At 43.1% G+C, this 22,196-nt stretch overlaps 2 protein-coding genes across 2 annotated transcripts; one reads left to right on the top strand and one right to left on the bottom strand.

The window, feature by feature from the left end:
• Positions 1–35: 35 nt before the first annotated feature.
• On the top strand, positions 36–653 carry tmem275a (transmembrane protein 275a). The gene has a single exon (XM_068749285.1). The coding sequence runs from the start codon at positions 36–38 to the stop codon at positions 651–653; it is 618 nt and encodes a 205-aa protein (XP_068605386.1).
• An 18,079-nt stretch (positions 654–18,732) lies between these two features.
• LOC137904190 (glutamine synthetase) lies at positions 18,733–21,962 on the bottom strand. Its single transcript, XM_068748334.1, has 7 exons — positions 21,870–21,962; positions 21,015–21,203; positions 20,762–20,923; positions 20,345–20,491; positions 20,140–20,267; positions 19,840–20,039; positions 18,733–19,725 (listed from the first exon to the last, which is right to left on the bottom strand). Exons 2-7 carry the CDS (start codon positions 21,178–21,180, stop codon positions 19,413–19,415), a joined length of 1,116 nt encoding a protein of 371 aa, XP_068604435.1. The 5' UTR covers positions 21,181–21,203; positions 21,870–21,962; the 3' UTR covers positions 18,733–19,412.
• Between the last annotated feature and the right edge of the window lie 234 nt (positions 21,963–22,196).

Here is a 22,196-nt window from a genome sequence, read left to right as displayed (position 1 = left end):
CAGAGAGATTTGATCACGCACTGGAAGAGAAAACAATGGTCGTCACCGAGAGAAACACCCCAGTACCTAAAAATGAGCTCCAGAAGAAGAAGAGGAGGAAGTCCCGCCCTCCTGGCTTGCCCTCTCCAGCGCTCTGCTGTGCCTGCGGTTTGTGCATCATGCTGGCCGGACTCAACATCACCCTGGTGGGAGCGTTTGCCTTCAGCACACTGGTGCCTTCTGCCAACCCTCCAATCATCATCGGACCAATCCTGCTGCTGGTGGCCTTTTTCTTCTTCGGCGCCTGTTGCGTGTGCAGCCGCCTCCCCCCTGCTAACAGCTCTCGAAGATCCAAGGTGGGTGGCAGGGGCATGGGGTTGATGGGGCATGGCGGTCTGGCCGGCGGGGCGGCGTTTGAAATTGAGACCAGCGAACACACGCTGCAGGATACCACAGCTGTGCAGCTCAGCCCCACATCTTCCCCGGAATCATCTCACGCATCCAGCCCAGAAAAGGAAGCCCCTGACGTGGCGCCGCCGGGGCCCTGCAAACTCTTCACCATGATGGAAGCCAATGGCAACTCCTCTGCTTCAGCCAACGCAGTCTTCTCAGCCTCCACGGCAGCTGGAGGGGAGGTGAGGCTCAACCTGCCAGGTGAAGAGGCGGTCACCTAGCAGCACAGAAACTCTTCCAGGGCCGCCGTGCCAGCAGTGTAAATATCCATCCGGGCTGAGAGCTTGTCGAGTGTGATTGTGTCCTCTCGTGTGTGCCATATTTCTGGTGGTGATAACTTGTCAACAGTATGCTTTCAGTTTTCTCGCTGTGCAGCCAACTGGTAATTAGCATGCAAAGATGAAACACCAACACGTATTTGTGGAATACAGTATACGTTTGGGAATTCAGATTCCTCCCTCTCTTGTGTGTGATTTTCCCCTGCAGGTGTTTGTTTTTAACGTGGGGCATTATAGAGATTTTTCCACATGTGAAACTTTTCAATGTTATTGTGGCTTATGGAAACCTCAGCTGTTAACAGTGACTTGAGGGGGCTCGCCTTGCAAAAAATGTCATTTCTGTTTTGTTCTTGAAGCTTAAAGATGAAACGTGGAAGGTCACTGGTGAACTGCGCCGGTACATGCTTAGTGATATTTTTGGGATTATGTTTGTTGTTCTCAGAGCTGAACTTGCTCTGGGGCTTTAAAATATGATAGGTCACAAGGGTCCAAAAAATATTCTCCCTCCTGTGATTGTCGACTTTCTTTTGTTTTTTTTACTTCCAATCATTCCCACAAGTAAATGACGACAGACTGTCTCAGCCAATACATTTAATATGAACACGCAGCGTAATGCTATGTTGTATTTACATGTTTACAGCGTTGGATTATTGAAGCATTATTCCTGTAACCTCATCACTGAAACAAGAAATGTGAATTTGTTTCACTACATGAATTCAAAGCACATTGAGGAGGAATCATGCCTCTCCATCATGCGTAATGAAGTGTCTCAAAGACTATTTTCTCATCTTGACTTTTAATTTATTGAATTAGAGTTCAGGTTTTTACAACCTGAACATGGGAATTCCGTGACATGATGTCATTTTTAATGTTAGTGTTGATTCTCATTCATCCATGTCATGATGATCCTCATCCAAGTTGCTTCTTCAGTTCTAATTGACTGGTGGGGAGTACAGCTATTTAAAATCTACTGCAGTTTCTAACACAATGACAGTTGCTAAGGTCCCATTTTAACAGTCGGGTCACAAGCACCAAGTGTTTTAAATGTTTGATATGTCTTAGATTTCATGTTTTCACAGAAAGCTGACCTCCACTGGACCCAGTGTATAATCTTATAATCTCAACAAGCCAAGAAACACAACACACAGATTGCACAAAAAAAACACAAACATCCCCCCCCCCCCCATCACTGTGATGTCCTCCTGTCAGTCATAAACGTGACTGGCTGAACAAGACATTCAAACCCTGATTTCCTTTAAAAGGAAAGTTGCCTTAGCGATATCAGATATCAGGATCAAATTAACGAGGGCTATAATAGAAGTGCACAATAGCGTTATTCTTCAGAAAGCTTTTGTTCGGCTCTGAATATATATGCAGCATTTAGAAAGGTTTCCAGTGGTTTCGTTTTTGTGGATGTAACAAATGCATGCAAATGGTTCCCGTGTTCCACGTCAGAAATATACTAACGGGGCAGCAGGAGAGCGAACACCTGCAAAGAGGCCAATAGGCCGGCAACCAGAGCATTGCTTTTCCAGTATAAGTGATTCTTATTTGTGATTCAGGTTCTCAAAGGGAACAGTTTTCCTGCCAAAGTTTCTCCCTGTGAGAGCGATGGTCCTTATTTCTGCATGTTCAGAGCACTGACTCATGGAAATGCAAATTCCCTGTTGTGTAGTGTTGTTATCTGTGTGTTAATAGTTGTGTAGCATTTATGCAAAAAATGAAATCTGAAAAATGCAAATTATTGAATATTTCTTTGGAAGATTCTAATTTAAAATGAATTCATTTGAATGTAAATCCTTCAGAAAATAATGAATAAAAGCCTCTTTCAGTACAATGTGTTCTTGCTTATTATGCATGTGTGGCACGACACCATGTCTTTGCTAGATTGAATGCAGTGTCATTATGAAATTAACTGAATAAATTGCCACCTGGATTTACTATTCATATTGAAATTTCAAACAAGGTTGATCCAATCTTGTATAAATCACATTTGCTTTGCATATGGACTTCTTTACAATCATTGTGCATTTCAAAGAGTCTGGAAAGACTCACCCACATAGCATTTTATAATGAAAAAGAAACAAGTGTACATATTTCACTATAGATGTGTGATGAACAAAGCGTTCACCAGAGCGCAACTGGTGAAGTTACGCTGCAGTAATCACACAACACACACAACACACCTCAGCTAAATATATTTAATGGAAAGTAATAGTGATATACCGGGTGGGTTCTCTCTGGATTCCTCCCACAACCAAAATAATGCAAATGAGGTGAATTGGTTATGCCAAATTGCCCATTTGTGTGAATGTGTGTGTGAATGATTTTCTGTCTTTGGGTGTCCCCTGCGATGATCTGGCGGCTTGTCCAGGGTGTACCCCGCCTCTCGCCCGTTGACTGCTGGGATAGGCGCCAGAATGACCAGCGACCCGGTAACGGACAAAGTGGTCAGGAAAATGAATGAATTAATGAATAACAGTCTCATCTTCTGTCAATGTATTAAATAAATAATCAACTTGAACTGGAGACATGTCCAGGGTGTCCCCCGCCTCTTGTCCAAAGTCAGTTGGGGCGGGCTGCAGCCTCACGGGCCCTAAAGAAGAGAAGCGGTTACAGAGAGATTAATGAATTAAAATAATTAATTTGCACCTAACATTTAGATTAACGCCAGTGCTGTACGTGTTCCAAGGTTGCACCAATAGAGGGCGCCAGAGCCACATATCTGCGCTCCAAGTGAAGCTGGACACAGTATTATGCAATGTTTCCCATCGAGCCAATAGATGTCAGCAGATCACAACCAAGCTCTTCTGCCTTTTGCCACGTTCTGCCTAAAAAATAGTGACGCGGCAAATTACCGTATGTTTTGGCAGCAATGAGATCTGCATATTGTTTACTGGCACGCAAAGTCACTGAAGACGATATTTACTGTGTCCTCACAGCACCATGACAAACCTGCAGAAACGCTCATTCAGCTGCATCATATTGCTCTTCAATGTGATAGCCAGTAGCACAAATTGCATCTTAGTTATTATGAGCGTATTATGTTGAATAGGCACCATGCTGTTAAGCTCCCATGTGCTGATGAGATGATGATGATGATGATGATGATGATGATGGAACACATTCCAGGGCTGCCCTACTTTCTGAGACAGCCTTCAAATGACAATGCAAAGACCTTGCTATGTGTGACGCTGAATGTTAAGCCTATTGCAGGATGAAGATTTATTGCTAACAGATCTGTAGGTAAGCCATGTGCTGAGGTAGATGTTTGCATGTTTATGCTCAGAGTATTAATTATAGGAACAATTTTCACTGATGAGAAAGATTAACAGTGTGAAGTCTCATCTTCTTGACCTCTTTTTAGGGATTCTAGCATATCTCATGTTGCCACACAGTTCAAGCTGCAGTTTGCATAGATTAATTGTTTGCAACGCTGAGATCCTGAGATGCATGTCTGTGTCATGACAAGATGCTGCATGCTAACAAAACGCTGCTGCAGCCACACACAAACCCACACACACACACACACACCTGCAACACCAAGTATTCCATCTGCTCTGAACCGGAGCGCGGCGGATCCCAATACTTGGTTCACATGCTCCTGCGTGGATGCGCTTGTGTGTGAGAACATTCTGATTTGAATGAGTCTGCATGAGGGGGGGTGGACGGTGTAATCAAGCTGAAAAGATTAGGGGAAGACGAGCTGCTGGAGAACTGTGACTGGTTATGTAACCCCAACCCAGTTCACAGATGGGATTGGAAGGGAGGACAGAAAGGATGTGCTGGATTCGGGTAAATCTGTGTGTTTGGGCAACATTAAACCAGAACAGTTGGTTGTCTGCATGTATTGTAGATTCAGATGACAATGGGTAGAAAATTCTCCTTCCATCTCCATTTTTCCAGGCGGAACATAACAAAAGCATTGACTGAGTGCAGGTGAAGTGCGGGTACTCTTATCAGTTTATGTCCACTACTTCATTGCTTCATTCTGGTGGCCTTCATGAACCCCTGCAAGAGAAGGGTTTACTCTAGCTTGGCTTCTGAGTACCGAGTTTAAAAATAATTTTATCACAAAGTAAACAAGAGCCGGGTTAATTCCAAGTATTGATAGAAATGTTTTGGTTCTTTGTGTACCATGCATGCACGAGTCTCAGGCCTCAGGACTTGGCTGGTTCTATTGTTGTCCTTGACTGGGGCAGTCGGAGAACAACAAGGTGAAGAATACACCCGAAAGACACGGGGTAAAGATGCACAATGCACTTGATCAGACCCACTGTGGGCCCTCATAGTATTGCTATTGCCACAGTCCTCTGCATACCAATGACAGCTGACAATGAATCCCTGGCCATTCTTAAGTCCTCCTTTCACCCTCAGTAAATGGCAGTTTATTCAAATGACCGGGTTGTTGCATAACCTCGCTTTTCACCAGGCTATATGTGGGCCCTGGGAGAAAGAAACATACACTGTAGTGTAAAGAAAGAGGATCACAGTCCAGTTTCATAAAAGAAAACAAATGACCAGGACATAGCATGTTTGCATTGTGCTCAAATCAATCTTTTCTATTTTCAGTCGTTAATTAAAAGCTGTTGACTTCTGCGGCTGTTTGACATTTTCTCTGAATGTTTTCATCCATCCATCTATCTATCTATCTATCTATCTATCTATCTATCTATCTATCTATCTATCTATCTATCTATCTATCTATCTATCTATCTATCTATCTATCCATCTATCCATCTATCCATCTATCCATCTATCTATCTATCCATCCATCCATCCATCCATCCATCCATCCATCCATCCATCCATCCATCCATCTATGGTCATGTTAGGTGTACAGACTTAGTAAACAACATGCAGTACCACCTCCTTCCAGCAGATGGGTTTTCAATGCAATACAGAGACAATGAATGAAGAACACTTCCTGGTAGCAGCAGGCTGCTTCAGACCAGTTTGGTGCTCCACATTTGCTGTATGCGCAAATGTCCCTGCCAGCAGCCATGGAGCAGCATGTGGCGACATCACAGCAGAGTCATGAAATCCGCCACATCCACTCAAGGGATGATTTCTGTTGCGATGTAGATGATATTATGTGTCCAGACAGACAAGAACGTCTGGGTGTGCCAGATTCATTTACCTGTGTTCAGTTACAATATGTACTGTTAACTGTTGTTCACATTTGTGCACAGCTCTGCCCAAAGGGTGTTTCTTATGTTTGTTCTAAATACGTGACTGTCATGTCTTCATATATATATTCATTCATTCATTCATTTTCCAACCGCTTATTCCGTCATCGGGTCGCGGGCCAAGCTGGAGCCAATCCCAGCAGTCAATGGGCGAGAGGCGGGGTACACCCTGGACAAGTTGCCAGTCCAACGCAGGGCAACACAGAGACAGACGACCAGCCACACACACACTCACACCTACGGGCAATTTAGCATCACCAATCAGCCTAAGCTGCATGTTTTTGGTGGTGGGAGGAAGCCGGAGAACCCGGAGAGAACCCACGCAGACACGGGAAGAACCTTCATATATATATATATATATGTTACACTTAATAATGATCATGATCAGCAAAAGGAGAGATAAGGGCGATAAATGATTCCAGATTAAAGTTAGGGTCTAATTTCAGCATCCTGTGAATCAGGTTTTCATTACATCTGATTCCAGAAGAAAAGGCCTGATTCGGTAGATTGATGGTAGACACAGGCCACCTGTGAAGAAGAGGAAACCCTTCTCGTCGTGCGTCATGCCGGTTTTATAGCTGAGAATCCGTTTTGTCATGGCAGTGGCTATCGGCACACACGGGACAGTGGGGGTGGCCGGACTGTGTCAGCACTCATTAACATCCATCGCCTTGATGGACGCCTCTTCCAGGAGTCCTTTAGAAAGAGAGAAAAGAGAGCGATGCTTTACACTTTAATGACTTTCCCACAGTGGCTCTCCAAATCGACAGCATCCCTTAAATTGCTGTGCCCTCATGAAAACTAGAGGAGAGTCCCCACTGCTCAGGAGAGGAAGGGAAATACTGAGTCCACTGTCTGTCCACTATGCAAGACCGGCCAACAAGGCAGGGGGGGAGGTACAATCAGGTCTTTATGTGGCTTGGGGCCTGCAGGAGACAGCCTCAGTATTGTCCCCAAGGTCCTCTCCCTTTTCCTGGTATGATTGTTTATCTGGATCAAACACATGGTCACATTACAAAAACCCCGGCCGCCCAAACTTCCATTTTTGCACCTACTTCCTCAAACCAACCCGGGACAACCAGTGGAGATCCAGTTTAAAGCCATCAGACGAGAGGTAGTGCAATGCATGGTCTCTGAATCTTCTGTTGGGTTTACATTGATCACACAGCCACTGCTTTCATCCAAAGTTTTATTTGCAGAGGATAAGATTTTGTTGTTTAAAGGAGACAGAAGAACAAATGAAGGGAAACAAAAGTATGACCGTGTGTAATGAATGATGCAACATAAACCCTCATGCATTTGGTATAATTCTTAAAAGCATGTTTGACAGTAGCTGCTCCAAATGCAACATCGAGCACGCTGTTAGTGGCAAGTTAAATCTCAATTTCTAAACCTGTTATGTAACAACGAAGATGCAGGAGAAGCTGCAAAGAACTTGTTTGTTGTCCAGTTCTTTTTTTCCTGAAACCTTAGTCAAACAGATTGCCTCAAACTTTTCATTGGTATTTCTGTTTTGAGTCAGATTTTTTAATTTTTTCTATTGCGTGTTACTTTCAAACGAGGCAGAACTTCATGTGAACCCTTGCTCACAAGAAAAAAACCCCCACTTCCATTCATTCATGGTGAGAACCAAAACAGGTATCACTATTTTATAATTACAGTCATTGTTCAACTTGTGATTCGTGATTATAATAGTTACACAGCTGGTGTCAATCACCCTAAAATATGCAATGTCATCATTTGTATTGTGTCACCTGGTGCAGGGATCAGGGTTCTGTCAGTCAGCAGCGGTGGTAATTTAACTAATCATGCGTGAACACTGTTCTGTTTTGCATGCTGTGTGTTTTAAGTGTAAGTAGTCAGGCAACAAGGCCCCGTTAAAGTGGATTACAACATCTGATGACATCTGGAATAAAACATAATCTCCCCCCGTGGCTGTAAATCCTCACTGAGCCAACAGTGCGTGGTTCTGTGTGTCATATGTCAATGCATTCACTCTGTTTATTCTTTCATTGTATTATTCATGGTAACGTACAACATGCAGTCTTCGGTTGTAAAACCACAACGTACAAAAAAGAGGTTCGTTTAAATCTGTGTCCTCATTAAATGCGTTGTATAATCTGTGATGTTCTTGAGAAATCTGTTGATTTAAGCCTGCGGGATGGACAGGTGACCCGTGTCGGGCATTGCCCTGTTGTCTGCTCCACACATGCTGGGAAACACCCAACTTTCAACCCTCATTACAATGGATTGGACTTTAATGACTTTATGTTGAACTATTGAATTATTCATTGATGTTTAACTTAATAGAGTGTGCATACTTTTTTTTCTCACCTAACAGTGAAAGCATGCCGGTATTAAACATCATGCTATGAGGTTGATTTTCTGCAGAGAGGACAAGACAAATGCGCTGTATTGATGGGCGGGATGGATGGATGGGGCCATGTATCATGAGTTCTTGGGCAACAACCTCCTTCCCTCAGGAACAGTATCGAAGACAGGTTGTGACTGGATCTTCCAGCATGACACTGACACGAAACACACAGCCAGGGCGTCAAAGGAGTGGCTCCGTAAGAAGCATTGGCCTCCCCAGTTTCCAGACCTGAACCCGGGAGAAAATCTTTGGAGGGAACTGATACTCCGTGTTGACAACTCTGAAACCTTAAATACCTGGTGTAGCTCTCATGGAGGAGTCGGCTAAAATACTTATTTCCCCCACGATATATGGCTTTTTTTTATTTCCTGCATTAATCTCTGAGCTGATATTTAATTGGCTGTACTTTGAAATGTAATCAACATGCAAGGTCAGGACAGTAGATTCTTATTGTCTCTTTTCTACATCATATATATACGTTTATATTCTAACAGCTTAAACATCGTCTTCCTTTCAAAATGCAACATTTTCTGCAAGCTTTCAATTTGACCCTCTCCTCGCCACCACTTCCAGTGTCCGCAGCAGAATGTGAGCATGATGTGAGGGAACTGACTTTATTCTTCATGAGTCAGCGAACAGAAATACCATGAGTCAGGGTGAGTCGAGGAAACACCTGCTTGCTTATAATGTCTGTCAGTTTTATTTCCACGTCTGCCCCGGCAGACTTTTAGAGCAGATATAAAGCTATATTTGTAAATGCTCAATCATCAGTCTCAAACACGACAATAGCTCGAATACAGATCATATTATGTTTTGCATGGTCTTACCTCTGTTTAACAGTCAGCAGGTGATAATAGAGAATACCAAGGTCCCTCAGTTTGAATAATTACTGGTTTTCTTTTGCATCACAGGTATAAATCCTTAAATGTAGGGTTTCCACTTCCACACAAACCTTTCTCTCTCTATTTCTCTTCCCTGGACACCAATAGTTGTGTTTTGTTCAGCCTACTCAAAATACATTTTCACTCGACAACAGTTTCACAAAAACTGGACTGATGAAGTCTATGGTCCAAAATGTGTCAGTCGAAACAGAATAGTTTCATTTATATGAGAAACTTGAATGACTCAAAATGAACAATGGATTTAAAAAAAAAAGCAGAATTTGAATTTGAATTTTTGAATTTTTGCATTGAATAAATTAATATGTATTGCATCCAATTAAATCGAATTGAGAAGTGTTCAGTTTAGTTCAGTTCAGTTTATTTGCCATTTATATGTATATTTATTTGTGTGAAAGCAAATCCAAAATCATCTTAAAAGTGAATGTGTAGTCATTGAAAACAAAAACAAAACAATTTCACGTCAACGCGGATTTATTAGTCTCCCCCTTGAGCTGCCACCTCATCGTGGTTGGAGGGAGTTTGAGTTCCTGAATGGATCCCACTGGCCATGTTGTCGGGAGCTTACACTCCTGAGGGTCTCCCATGGCAGATCTTCTCATTCTGCTGCACAATGTTGCATAAGCAGGGCAATTGACTTTCAATTTTTGCAGATCACCGAGTAGGAAGTTCGGAAGCAGCATTAACTACTCGACTAATAATGGAGCCATTGAGATCCAACGAGGCTTTTGCACAAACCGCTCTCACTATGAACAAACAAGCTCCTCTTACATAAACAGCCAGCAAGGCCAGCTCTCATTATGGCACAGTCACCAACAATGGGCCTGTGAGCAGAATCACATGGTGTCAGGATAGGTTTGAGCTTTGCCTTATGATGGGTTCAGATATTTTGTAGACGTCACCCTGCAGCTTGGTGAAGTCACGGAAAAAACACAGCTGCAAACGATATGTCTGCATGGAAGCATATTGATTCTCATCTGGTGTTCAAAAGCAATAATAGGATTTAAAAGTATTGATCTGATACATGTCGAGGTATTTTAAGGCGCATGCCTGTACCTCCCTGCACTGTGGCACAACACAAAGACCACAAGGTTCTTATTCATCCTGCTGGAAACGATTAAGCCAACAGTTCAACTGCAAAGTTGTTCATTCTGTTTAATACCCAGCTATTGTTGCTGTTTCATGAAGCTGCTCTGGTCAAGTGAACTGGAGTGCAGCTGAGGACAATAGGGGACTCTGAAATGGACCCAAATACATTAGAAACCTAGCTGCTATTAAATTGTTATATAATAAGCCATTATTATTCACACAAATGCATTCATTAATGATCAATAATTAATGAATGCATTTGTGCGGCCCACAGCATTTTTTAGGTTGACAATTTTGGTTGAGGCACCACTTTTGGTATTTTCCATGCATTTGGGACATTCTGTTGTAACTGTTCCAACCTCTGGGAGACACTCGTTCTTGATGACAGAGTTGACAAAGTAAAATTTTAATCAAGTCAATAATCTTCACAGTTTATGACAAAACACGTAAATCCAACCTAGCCTCATAATTAAACATTATAACACTAATGTCATATTTTAAGTCCAGACAAATATTTTTACGTTAAATTAACTGTTCAAGATATTTCCACTCAAAGCTTGGGGGCGGGGGGGGGGGTTAAGGTATTATTTGTCGCCTTTGTGTTTTGGTAATATGACTCTTATATCTATCTGTGTTTGGGAAGGGACGCTTGAATAATGATGACTTCGGTCTGGTCCCCAGGGAGGGAGCAATCAGATCTTCGCCTTACTCTGTTCAGGTCAAGCTGGGTGGTGTTACAAGCTGTTGTGTGCCAGTTAAATGAATTGGGTCCATTCTGAAGGACAATTCCTGTTTTATCCCACTGTCCCTCTTGACAGCTCCTACACTACAATGCACTGTTCTCCAAAGAAACAGTTCCCACGATACGGTGTGTGACCTGGGGACATACCGTGCGCTAACGTGAGTATCCATTTAGCAGACCGTCACACAAGGGACTGATTAAATGGCTCCCAGAGAGCAATGACGAGGGAAATGAAAAGGAAAAACAGACATAAATTCCACCATGAGAGTTGAAAATATGGGTGTTAGCTACTTTATAATAAATAATCGGTACGCCGTGGTGAAACTTGTTTTCACCACGGCGTGGTTACTCCAAAAAGTAAAAGAAGATGTGAAAATGCTGAAGAGGAAGTAAGTTCAGACAACAAAATGAGAAGAAGAAAGAAAATGCATCTGGGTGCTCATGTTTCCAGACAGGTTTTCTGAGTTTGAATATTTTCTGGATAATTCCTTGGAGGCAACTTTGAGTCCGAGTCAGGAAATGTTTTGATTGAAGTTTTGAGAATAACTAGACGCATGTCTCAGTTTGCCAAGAGTTATACATTAACAGGTTAAGTTTAGTTTCATTTCTAAACCTTTGCAGTACTGATATGTGAATATTTGTCCACCAATGTTCCACAAAATGCGGTTGGATTATAGGGCATAGTTTTTTTGCAATGTTATGCATGTGATATTTCTGAGCAACCCCTCGTGGTTGCCCTGTCCTCTGGCCACTGGAGGGCAATCCTTGTCCTCAAAGCTACACAGAGGCTTCACTGGGATCAGAGTTCTGAGGAGAGTTGTGTAGTCCAAACACTGGAATTAAGGATATTCTGTTAAATGACCTGCTAGGGGTTTTATTTTTTCTTTGTTTTCAACAAACCTGATCCGTTTATTAAAACAATGACGTGCAGATTACATGAAAGACAGCTTTTAAGTGAAGTGTGAAATGAAAACCACAATGTGTCACAGGCGCATAAATACGACATACATGACGTATTTAGGCGTCAGTGCAGATGCTTAAATGCGTCATTACATGTCCACTCACAGCCCCGTCATACTTTGGTTTGATTCTGTTGATCCTCCCACACTGGCTTAAAAAAGACCTCTTTGTAACTCCTCTGAATACCACATATAACATTTCTTCTGAACAACAAGCTGTAGCATTAAATTGTGAAATATATATATAGGACAAGAATAAAGGTCATCATATATTGGATGAAGGTATATTTCCCTTGTTAATTGGCAAATCAATGACAAATATAAATGGTGTTTATTTCCTGTTTGCACTTTTTTTCATTCTTTTTTTCCACAATGTCTCTGGACATTAGTCACATTTAATTATTTTTTGGGTCCAATGAAGTTAAAGTGTACAAATTTGTGAAAATGTGTGACAAAGATGTGCAAATAATAAAAATGATATCAGACATAAAGGCTTGCTAATGTTTGCCTTGTGAAAACAAAGTGATAAAAATGTTATTTATCTAAAGGGAAATGTTCCATGTCCGTCTCCTTGTGCGTCGTTTGAGCTGGTGAAAGATTGTGGTCCGTCTGTCCACTTTGTAATTGCAGTACATTCACCTTGCTGCTGACGTATGTTGTCTTACAGAAACAACTGCTCTGCTTGACTTTTCACAAGGGTGATTATTAAATGAGCTTTGTTTACTCCACAAAGACTAGCACTGACTTTGTATGGCGAGTTAGCAGCCCTCAAGGGTAGTGATTTAGTTGAAGGCACAATGAGTAATGTGAATCATTACTGTGAAGGTGGAGGAAAGGGAGGATTATAGTACAGTAAGTTACAACAGCGTAACAACAACTACACAAAAGAAACCGCAGTTATAATTCACACTTTGACAGATCATTGATCCGCAACTGAATTGTAATAACCCTTTCTGTGCACAAAGGTGTGCAATGATTATATTGAGAACCACCTATATATTTTTTTAGAATCTTATTTTATTTAAACTTTATGTAACCAGAAGTGTTATTGAGATTTCAAATCTATTTTATAAGAGTGTCCTGGCCAAGGAAGGCAGGGCAACCGGGGGCTTTAAATAAAGTTGGTGAGAAAAGCTGAATCCAGATAATAATGTATGTGATTCCAAGCAGCAGGAGACGCGTACCTGTATGTTGGTGTGAATGCAGCTATATATCACGGTATCATCAGCATAAAAGTTTAACTTAACATCAGAGATCTGTGAATACTGGAACAGCTGACACTTTTATAACCAGGGTAGATCATTGTGTAGAGGTCTGCTTGGTTGTTGTCAAAAACAGTTCCATCTAAACGCAAGATTGAAGCATTTTATTATACTTATTTTATATTATGACTGCTGACATTTCAAAGAAGCCTCGACATGCACATGTCCAATCTCTGGCCTGTTGCACCAGCCCTGCTTCATGGCCTCCCTAAAATCCTCTGACCGCTGCTGCACTGATCCTTTCACACTGAACAGGCCGCAGACAGACATCAAGAGCGACTTAAGAGAAAATGCGTCATTCCTGTCTGCTGTAGCGTTGTTTTTTGATTACTGCCTGTGGATTACAAGAAAATTGTTTCGCCATAATGACAATCCTTTGAGTAAAACAGCAGTTTTTTTCTTTGCTTTGACTTTGCTCATTCGTTATGGTGCCTCAGTTGAGGCTGACTGCAGAGTGTGTGTGTGTGTGTGTGTTGTATTTGTTGGGATTATGCTCTGTAACAGACTAAAGGCAAGGGAAAATTAACTGTGGCATCATCAGATATATGATAAACTCTTAATCTTACAAGCTTTAGGGTTTGTGTGCGTGTATGTGTGTGTGTGTTTGGGATGAAAGGGTACTGCTTTCTCATAATCATTTTTAAATCTCTGGCGTGATGGGTGCATCAAGAGTTCTGTGAGCACTGTTGCAAGCACATCACAATAATCTAACTAAAGATTTTTCATGACTGTATTGCCATTATTGTGTGTGTGTGTGTGTGTGTGTGTGGTGTTGTCATCTTTTTTTCTACACTTCTGCACTTCCTGGTTCCATCACCAGGTCTCCTTTTCGCCTTTCCTTTTAGATGACACATCCAGTACTCTCCTACCTGTCTCCCGGCCTAGCTGTCGTATTCCAGTCTTCAGGAAGCCTCTCTTGCCCACCCAGAGCCTGTCTCACCTCTTCCCTGAAAGCCACACAAGACGCTTCGTTCTTTAGCCTCCACCACTTTGTCCTCTGCTCTGCTTTTCTCTGTCCTGAATACCAAACTTGCCCATCACTTCTTCTTCTCCTCTGTTTCCTTCTCCAACACGCCCATTAAGGTCTGTTCCAATCACGACTCTCTCACTGCTTGCGATGCCCTGATCCACTTCATCTCAGTCACTCCAGAACTTCTCGTTCTCCTCTAACTCACATCCTACCTTTGGAGCGTACCCACTAATAATATTCAACATGACACCCTCAATCTCCAGCTTCAAACTCATCAGTCTATATCCGACACTCGATTCACCTCCAGAACACTCTGCACAAATTCTTCCGTAGAACAAGAAGGTTTTATGGCTAATCTGAAAAGTTTGTGTCAATTTACTTCAAAATACAAAAAATGAATTGTCACATTCTTGCCACTGACGGTGCTTTTGGCGAACAATACAAAGTCACACACATCTACCATCATGCTTTAACAATCACCTTCTCATATTATGTAATTCCACAATTTGCCATATCTGCATTTTCCAGCCAAAGCAAACAGGATCAAGATTAAATAATGTAATGTTAAATCATTTTCCATTTTGTGTACGCCTTATCAAGGACCATGTCAGGTACATGGCGTAATCTAATGACAGGGAAACACGTTGACATTTTCTTGTCCTTCGATTTTGAGAACTGTTAATTATGTTAAGGACAATATAAAAGAGAATTACCCATAATTCTGGACTGAATTTGAATGTCTGGTCATCTAGTATACATAGCATCATACGATGATTTTGGATATATACCGGTACTTTGCTCCTATGTGTAAAAGGTGATCCCGATATAGCCCCTAATTTGGAAAAAGAAATTCCAAAATCCACCCGCGTGCCTGCATACTTGCATGTGCTTATAAAGAGTTGAAAAATAGGTCAATACAAATCCTGGAAGAATAAGCATTTCTATTGTTAGACTTCTGAACAATAGTGAGTGGCTAAATTACAAACGGGCTTATCCTGTCTTAGCCAGTCAGAACTCGCAGCGCATGGATAGATGAACAAAGAAACACAAAGCAGTTGTGTTTTTAACACCTTGAAGTTGTGTGTGTGCTGTTTGCTAAAGGCATAAGGTTTCTCTCAGTATGTTTTTGTGGCACATGGCTGCTGTTGCATCTATTATTTTTTTCTGAGGGAAAGGACATACAAAACTTCTGTCATCTTACCCTTCCCCATATGAGAACATTGTGATCCTTGCATTTCCAGTTTGTCCTGCCCCTCACAAAGTAGCAAAAATGAAAAACGCTGCGCTGTCATTCAATGTCTTAGTGTAAAAAAGGTGTGTACAGCTGTGGCTAATACTGGAAGTGGGTGGAAGGGTGAATGCTACGTGATCTATTGTTCCTGAGGCACGATAGTTTCCATGGAGGAGGCCGTTGTTTTTCACTTGACACCCACAGTTAGGATCACATGAGATCAAGTTTCAGTCAAATCCATTCTCCCTTCCTATCAGCCAGCAAACCCAATCAAAATAGCTATCAAATTGTGACGAATATGACATCTTTGAATGCATTTCTGGGTTTTGCATGTTTTATTATACTGAAAATCCCTGTTTTGCACCTACGGATCTCTGTTGCTCTATTTGCATGAACTGTGGCTGCAATGATGCCACGTCCCCACATAGAGGTCAAGTTTAGTGATAGGTTTTTGGTTTTGACTAGGGATTGTTTCACTGGCATAGCATAAGAACAAAGTCTACTTGCAAAAGTTGAACACTTTTGGCGCATCTTACAGGAATTGTAAAACTTTACTCTTGGAAAGGAAACAAATTTATAAAGCCATTACATTTCTGCTCCTAAGCTGTCATGGCTTAATTAGGAATTTGTTTCCTTTACATGAGTAAATTACAGTAATGAAAGAACAGCCCTAAATCACCATGCTTTCAATAAATAAAGATTGAATTATGCCTATGCTAAAAAATATATATTTGTAATTTTTCCCAGAGAAGACATTACAGTAAAGAATGACAATAACAGAATGTCTGGTTCCACCTTTTCCTCCTCTGCTGCAAAAAGGATACACTTCACGCTGTTATCTTCGCTGCTGCTTATGAAAACTGAGGCAGAAGATTGTTTCTGTGCTGTAAGTAGTCAAAACTAGGTCACTGTGTCATGCACAGCAGTGTGACCAATCACAGCACAGGTAAGGTTGGGCTCCCGCATTGGCCCAATCACACCAAAGTGCTCAACCAATCAGGGTGCTCTGATTGGAGCACATTATCTATGAGAGAACCTGAACGTTTGAATACGTGACTGTGGTTGGTCACTAGCAGCAGCAGGACAGACACATGCGCTTCCAAGAGCTCGTGTGAAACCTCTCCTCTGACTATAGCTGAGCACGGGAGCGTGCTGAACAAGTGTCGGAGTGATTTACACATTGTTCTTAAAAAAAAGAAGACCTAGTCGGTGCAGAGAGGGTTTTTGTGTGTGTCACTATTACATTAATAGATAGGCAATTCCAAAAACATTATCAGCTCATCTTGTCGCCTGTTTTTCCTCATTCTTCTTGCATGAAGTGTGAAAAAAAAGGGTCTCACAGTCGCCTGCAATCTTTGTTTTGCAGGGTTCCCATTTTGTGTCCTGTGGTGCAAGGCAGGCGGTACTGGTTTGTACTAGTATGAGGTTATACAACAACACAGCACAAGGATGCAGGATCATACTCTGCACGCACTGACAAAACAGATCCCTAACCTCTGACTGTGCAAGACAAATGTGCTGTTTTGTCTTGCATCTCATATTCAATTATCAATTTGGAGATCATTATTTTTCGATAATGTGTAAGGTTGAACGAAGTGGAAGGATTTGCTCTGACTGTTGCCATGCTGTGCTGAATGCTTTGCTAACCAGCATCACAATATTGTTTTTGGCTCAGGCGCATATTGTGCAGCTCCATTTATGAAACCCCATTTCACGTTTTTCCTCCTTATGTAACATGTTTTTTTTCTCTCTCCCAATCAATGCATGAACCACCACATTCCAGCCTGTACATTCTGGTGGTTGTCATAGCAACTGGGCAGCATCCCTCTCCATCCTTTGTCCAGTGTTTTCCCCACTCATCGGAACTTCCCAGGCAGAAGGCGGTTTGAATTTCGCATGCAAATCAAACTCCCTTAATTGAGCTCAGAAGCAAGGAAGTAGAGGGGATTTGAAATGCTGAATGAAAATCAGGAAGTGCTTTTCACGGATTCTACCAAGGCGGTGAACTCCCCCAAATCTTGCAGTGACACTGCGACACTCGGGGGCTAAATACGAAGAAGAGAATGCTTGATTGTGAGCTACACACAAACAGACCTTTACAATTTTCTGTCAGATATGAAGCTGTTACTGGGAGTGGACAAAGTAAATGTCAAAAGTGTGTTTTTTTTTTAATCCACATTCTCAAAGGGATACAAGTGGAATGAGAGGGGGTTGGGAAAAGAACCTTGTGTACCAGCTTGCACTGTAGAAAGCAGGATGTTTTACTGGGAGTAGTGGCTGTGTGTTAATGCAACTTTGTGTTAGGTAATAGGAATTCCGTAGAAGAGGATTACAGAACTGCTAAAGTAACTTATTTTTGTGAGATCTTATTGCTTGGATAGGGAAGATCTGAGTACTTATAGTGTTACTTCACAGTACATTGTCCTAAAACACTGTGCGTTGCCCGTGCTAGATCTTCCCCGTTATGCAACGATTTTTCAGTTGCTGTTCCTGGTGAAGCCGGGCCATGAGCTCAGGCTTTATCTGTTTTAAATGTTGGGATGTAGGAGAAAGGTCACACACACTCATTGCCCTTCCCCCAAAGTGGGCAAAATACACCAGAACCAAATGTGCGTGTCATGAAAGGAGGATCAGGACTTCTTGTCACGCGAGGTTGAAATGCCTCCTTGTTCCGTCAGCAGGGTAACAAGGAAGTGGGTTCGCTTTAAACAGCAGCTTTGACTTAAATACTGCTGAATTGACCTTTTTCCAACCGGCGCCAAACCACATCATGTGTAGGCACTATAAATATTTGTTTAGCCATATGTTGTCTGCATTTAGAGGATACATATATGAAGTGGAGATGAAAGTTTTGTCTTTATGATCAGCGCTTCTGAAATTTGTCATGTTACTAAACTGGATGCAACAAAATAGCTTTTTTTGTTTACGTTTAGAAAGCGCTCCAGACAGGTTTAACCATGTCTAATCTCTGGTTGTTCACGACACAGTGCCTCCAGGAATGCCACCTTGGGCCTGCAACAATCCAGAGACAAAACCTGTCTTACGAGTCTCCTGCTTCTTTCCCACACAGACCTGAGGACCGGTCACAGCAACGCTGAAAAGGTATTGGTGTGTGACCGCCTTCTTAGATAATCTCAGATTATGGTACCGATAAGGATTTAATTAAGCGCCCGAGCGTCAAATCACCCAGTCTCCTCAACAAAACCAAGAACCTAATCTTGCCTAAGCAATAGCAAGCTCTCCGGGAAACGAGTCTGCTACGAGTTATCTGACCAGAAACTATACAGTCAAGAGGCGTGCAACAATGTTGTGATAAAAATGTTTTAAATGCACCAATTGAAAAAAAAAAAAAAAAAAAACAGCAGGTTCAGCAAACACAATGTTTTTACGAACTCAGTTGCATTACAGTATCGCAGTTAACAAAAGGATAAAACTCCTTGAGGAAATCTACAAATGGCATTACGGATAGACCAACCACACTTTAACAACATGCGTCTGTATACAGACAACTACAAAAACGTACCGCACATGTTGACTCGGTGTCAGACGCTGCCATTTAAAAAAAAAAAAATAATAGACACTTCTTAAAATCAAAGAATTAGTAACATAGAAGACTGGACAGTCGAAATGTACATTTTAAAACTGAATTAACTAGTCAGATTTATTACATGATCTGCGGCCTCAGCAGCTCTACTTCTTCAATGCCCCGTGTGCTTTAGTTCATTTTAGTCGCAGACAAATGGGCTAGAAAACAGTGTTACGAAAGCCGATCCCTTCCAACGAGAGGAAAGGCGTACCCTGCCAGTACCAGCTCATGATTAACAACCAAAAAAGATCAATGGTCTTGTGTTTCAAGTTGACCAGCCAACTTTAAACCGTTAAAACGGAGGTTAAAAATCATCCGAGTGGGTGGAGAAAACAAATCGAAACGCAGGACTAGTTTAAAGAAAAAGTCAGAGGGGCAGTGGGAGTCAGTTTGAGTCGCGTCTAGTAATCCGCGGGTTCATCCCCCTCTTCGTTCAGCAGACAGGTGCGGATCAGGGCCTGGGTCACAGCATACGGGTCGCAGTTGGCAGACGGACGGCGGTCCTCGAAGTAGCCCTTCTTCTCCTGGCCGACACTACGAGGGATGCGGATGCTGGCGCCGCGGTTGGCGACGCCAGCCGAGAACTCGTTGATGTTGGAGGTTTCATGGCGGCCGGTCAGACGGCGGGCATTATCGAGCCCCCCTTTGGGATCATAAGCCCGGATGTGATAGAGGTGCCTCTTCCCAAGCTTCTCGATGGAGTCTTCAATAGCTCTGAAAAAAAAAAAGAAGCCCGGATAGAGTCAAGATCATTCACGCAACACACACACCCACACACACACGACACCAGCCACCGGGTTCAACGCCACAACGCCTTCCACCACTCACTTTAATCCACCGTCTTCCCTCATCTCCTTGGTGCTGAAGTTCGTATGGCAGCCAGCGCCGTTCCAGTTGCCAGAGATTGGCTTGGGGTCGAACGAGGTGACCACGCCAAAGTCTTCGCAGACACGGTGCAGGAGGAAGCGTGCCACCCAGAGGTGATCCCCCATGTTGATCCCTTCACAAGGTCCAACCTGAAACTCCCACTGAAACACACACACAAAATATTAGAGTTCAATTTTGCCTTTTTTTTGTAAAAATAAATAAAACTAATTTCAAAGAGTCGAAGCATGATTCAGGTTTTACCTGAGCAGGCATCACTTCCGCATTTGTGCCACAAATCTGGACTCCGGCATACAGACAAGCTCTGTAATGGGCCTCTACGATGTCTCTGCCGTAGGCCTTGTCGGCGCCCACGCCACAGTAGTACGGCCCTGCAGCAGAGTCAAAGTCAGCGCGGATGGGTCGACGGCGGACGGACGGTCACGCACAAAAGGGAGCAGACGTTTACCCTGTGGGCCGGGGAAACCGTTTGACGGCCAACCAAAGGGGTGTCCGTCTGTACCCAGAATGGTATACTCCTGCTCCATGCCGAACCAGGGATGCTGCTCCTTCACCATCTCCATCACCTTCCTACATGTGATGCGAAGGTTGGTTTCTACGGGAGTAAAACCTCAAGATTAGAACACCCGAGGGAAGCGCTGACCAAAGGCCTCATGGGGTCCGCAAGGCGCGTGGACGCTAAAGCTAAACTCATACTGCAAAAAAATCCAATATATAGCTTCTGCTCCCACCCATCGAGTCCTAATCCCCCCTCCGTACAGTCATAGCATCTTAAAGAAACTGGCAAACGACATTCTGTCGAAGGTCAACCGCTTTGGAATAGTGATTACTTTAAATGTTCCGCACACTCGAGGTCATTCATTACCTGCAGGCTTCGCGTTGTACTTGAGGACTTCACACAGCACCAGCTTGTTGGGGTCTTTGCGGAACGGATCCCGAAACATCGCAGCGGGAATAAGATACATGTCGCTGTTGGAGCCCTCAGCCTGGTAGGTGCTGGAGCCATCAAAGTTCCACTCGGGCAGATCTATAAGAGAGGACGGCCACAAACGTCACACACACACACACACACACACATACAAAACATGGCTGTGCGTTAGATACGCGAGGCTGCTCACCTTCAATGCTTTTGGGTTCAGAATCCAGCGTCCTGGATTTGCAGCGGAGACCCTCTCCGGTGCCGTCAATCCAAATGTACATGGCTTGGACTTTGTCCCCCTGAGGGAGTTCCATGTATTGCTGTTTTACAGCTTTACTCAGGGTGGCACTGGCAGACGTGGCCATCTTTATTTCCTGCTAGAACACACCTGGATGGAGGAGGAGGAGGAGGAGGAGGGAGAAAGCAAAGCAGGATGAGACGAAGGCATGCGGCCACGTTGCGCCCTGGATCACTCACATGGTGCGTAAAGAAGGGGATGCAGCGCAAAATCAATGAGCTCATAGCGGCAGAATCCAGAGAGATAGACGCGTTGCGGAAGAAAAGTCGCATCTCCAACCTGTCCCAGCTCTATTTTTATTTTATTTTTATTTTTATTGGGGGGGGGGGGGGGGGGGGGGGGGTGCAACGCGCCATCGCACGCGTTTGATCATTAAGATTAAACATGACAAGGTGGCTCATTTCGTAGCACAAATGTTTCTTGCACGAGGGACATTTTTTTTTTTATCTTTAAACTGTACATCCTGTTACAATGCAGTGAGGCAATATTACATCACCACGCTTCCTCGTTGAAACCCCCCCCCCCACACACACACAGCGACCACGCTGCAAACTTTCAATGCGCTCCACTCCCGGAGACGCGTTTAGAACTCAAACACAGACCAAATCAGATGTTTAAAAAATGACAACAGCAACTAAATAAGAGCAGATTATAAGAAATACATAAAAATAAAAATGTGATTTATGCGCTCATGTCCTGCCACGTTGACATAAACACGGAACACGAGAAAAAATAAATAAAAGAAGAAGAAATTACCTGGATAAGTGACGGAATTGAAATAAACCCTAAAGGACAGACCGGTCCCGTGTTCCGTGGTTCTGTGGCTCGCTGCTGATGTCTCGCTCATTCTCCGGTACCGACACGGAGTAGATCCGGGGACATTTATTAGAACAAAAACTGGGATGTCGCATCTCTGATTGGTCGGAAAGCCGAAGGGGTGTTTCCTCCGAACTGATTGAAGGGCGCATGGAGCCCGCCCATTGGACGGACCGACAGGGCAAGCTGCGCGTTACTTTGCGTGATCGCCCGTGTTCTTTGTATTTGCGTTTGCGTCTTCGTCCTCGGGCAGACGTGACCCGAGGG

This window comes from Brachionichthys hirsutus, chromosome 15 (assembly GCF_040956055.1).
Source record: "Brachionichthys hirsutus isolate HB-005 chromosome 15, CSIRO-AGI_Bhir_v1, whole genome shotgun sequence".
NCBI lineage: Eukaryota > Metazoa > Chordata > Actinopteri > Lophiiformes > Brachionichthyidae > Brachionichthys > Brachionichthys hirsutus.
The sequence above is the reverse complement of the archived record's forward strand: the minus strand, read 5'-3'. Positions and strand labels throughout refer to the sequence as shown.

Coding starts and splice junctions, on each gene's coding strand:
- tmem275a (XM_068749285.1), top strand. CDS start 36: ATGGTCGTCACCGAGAGAAACACCCCAGTACCTAAAAATGAGCTCCAG.
- LOC137904190 (XM_068748334.1), bottom strand. CDS start 21,180: ATGGCCACGTCTGCCAGTGCCACCCTGAGTAAAGCTGTAAAACAGCAA. Junction 20,492..20,761: donor GTACAACGCGAAGCCTGCAG/GTAATGAATGAC, acceptor TTACTCCCGTAG/AAACCAACCTTCGCATCACA. Junction 19,726..19,839: donor AGGGAAGACGGTGGATTAAA/GTGAGTGGTGGA, acceptor TTTTTTTTTCAG/AGCTATTGAAGACTCCATCG.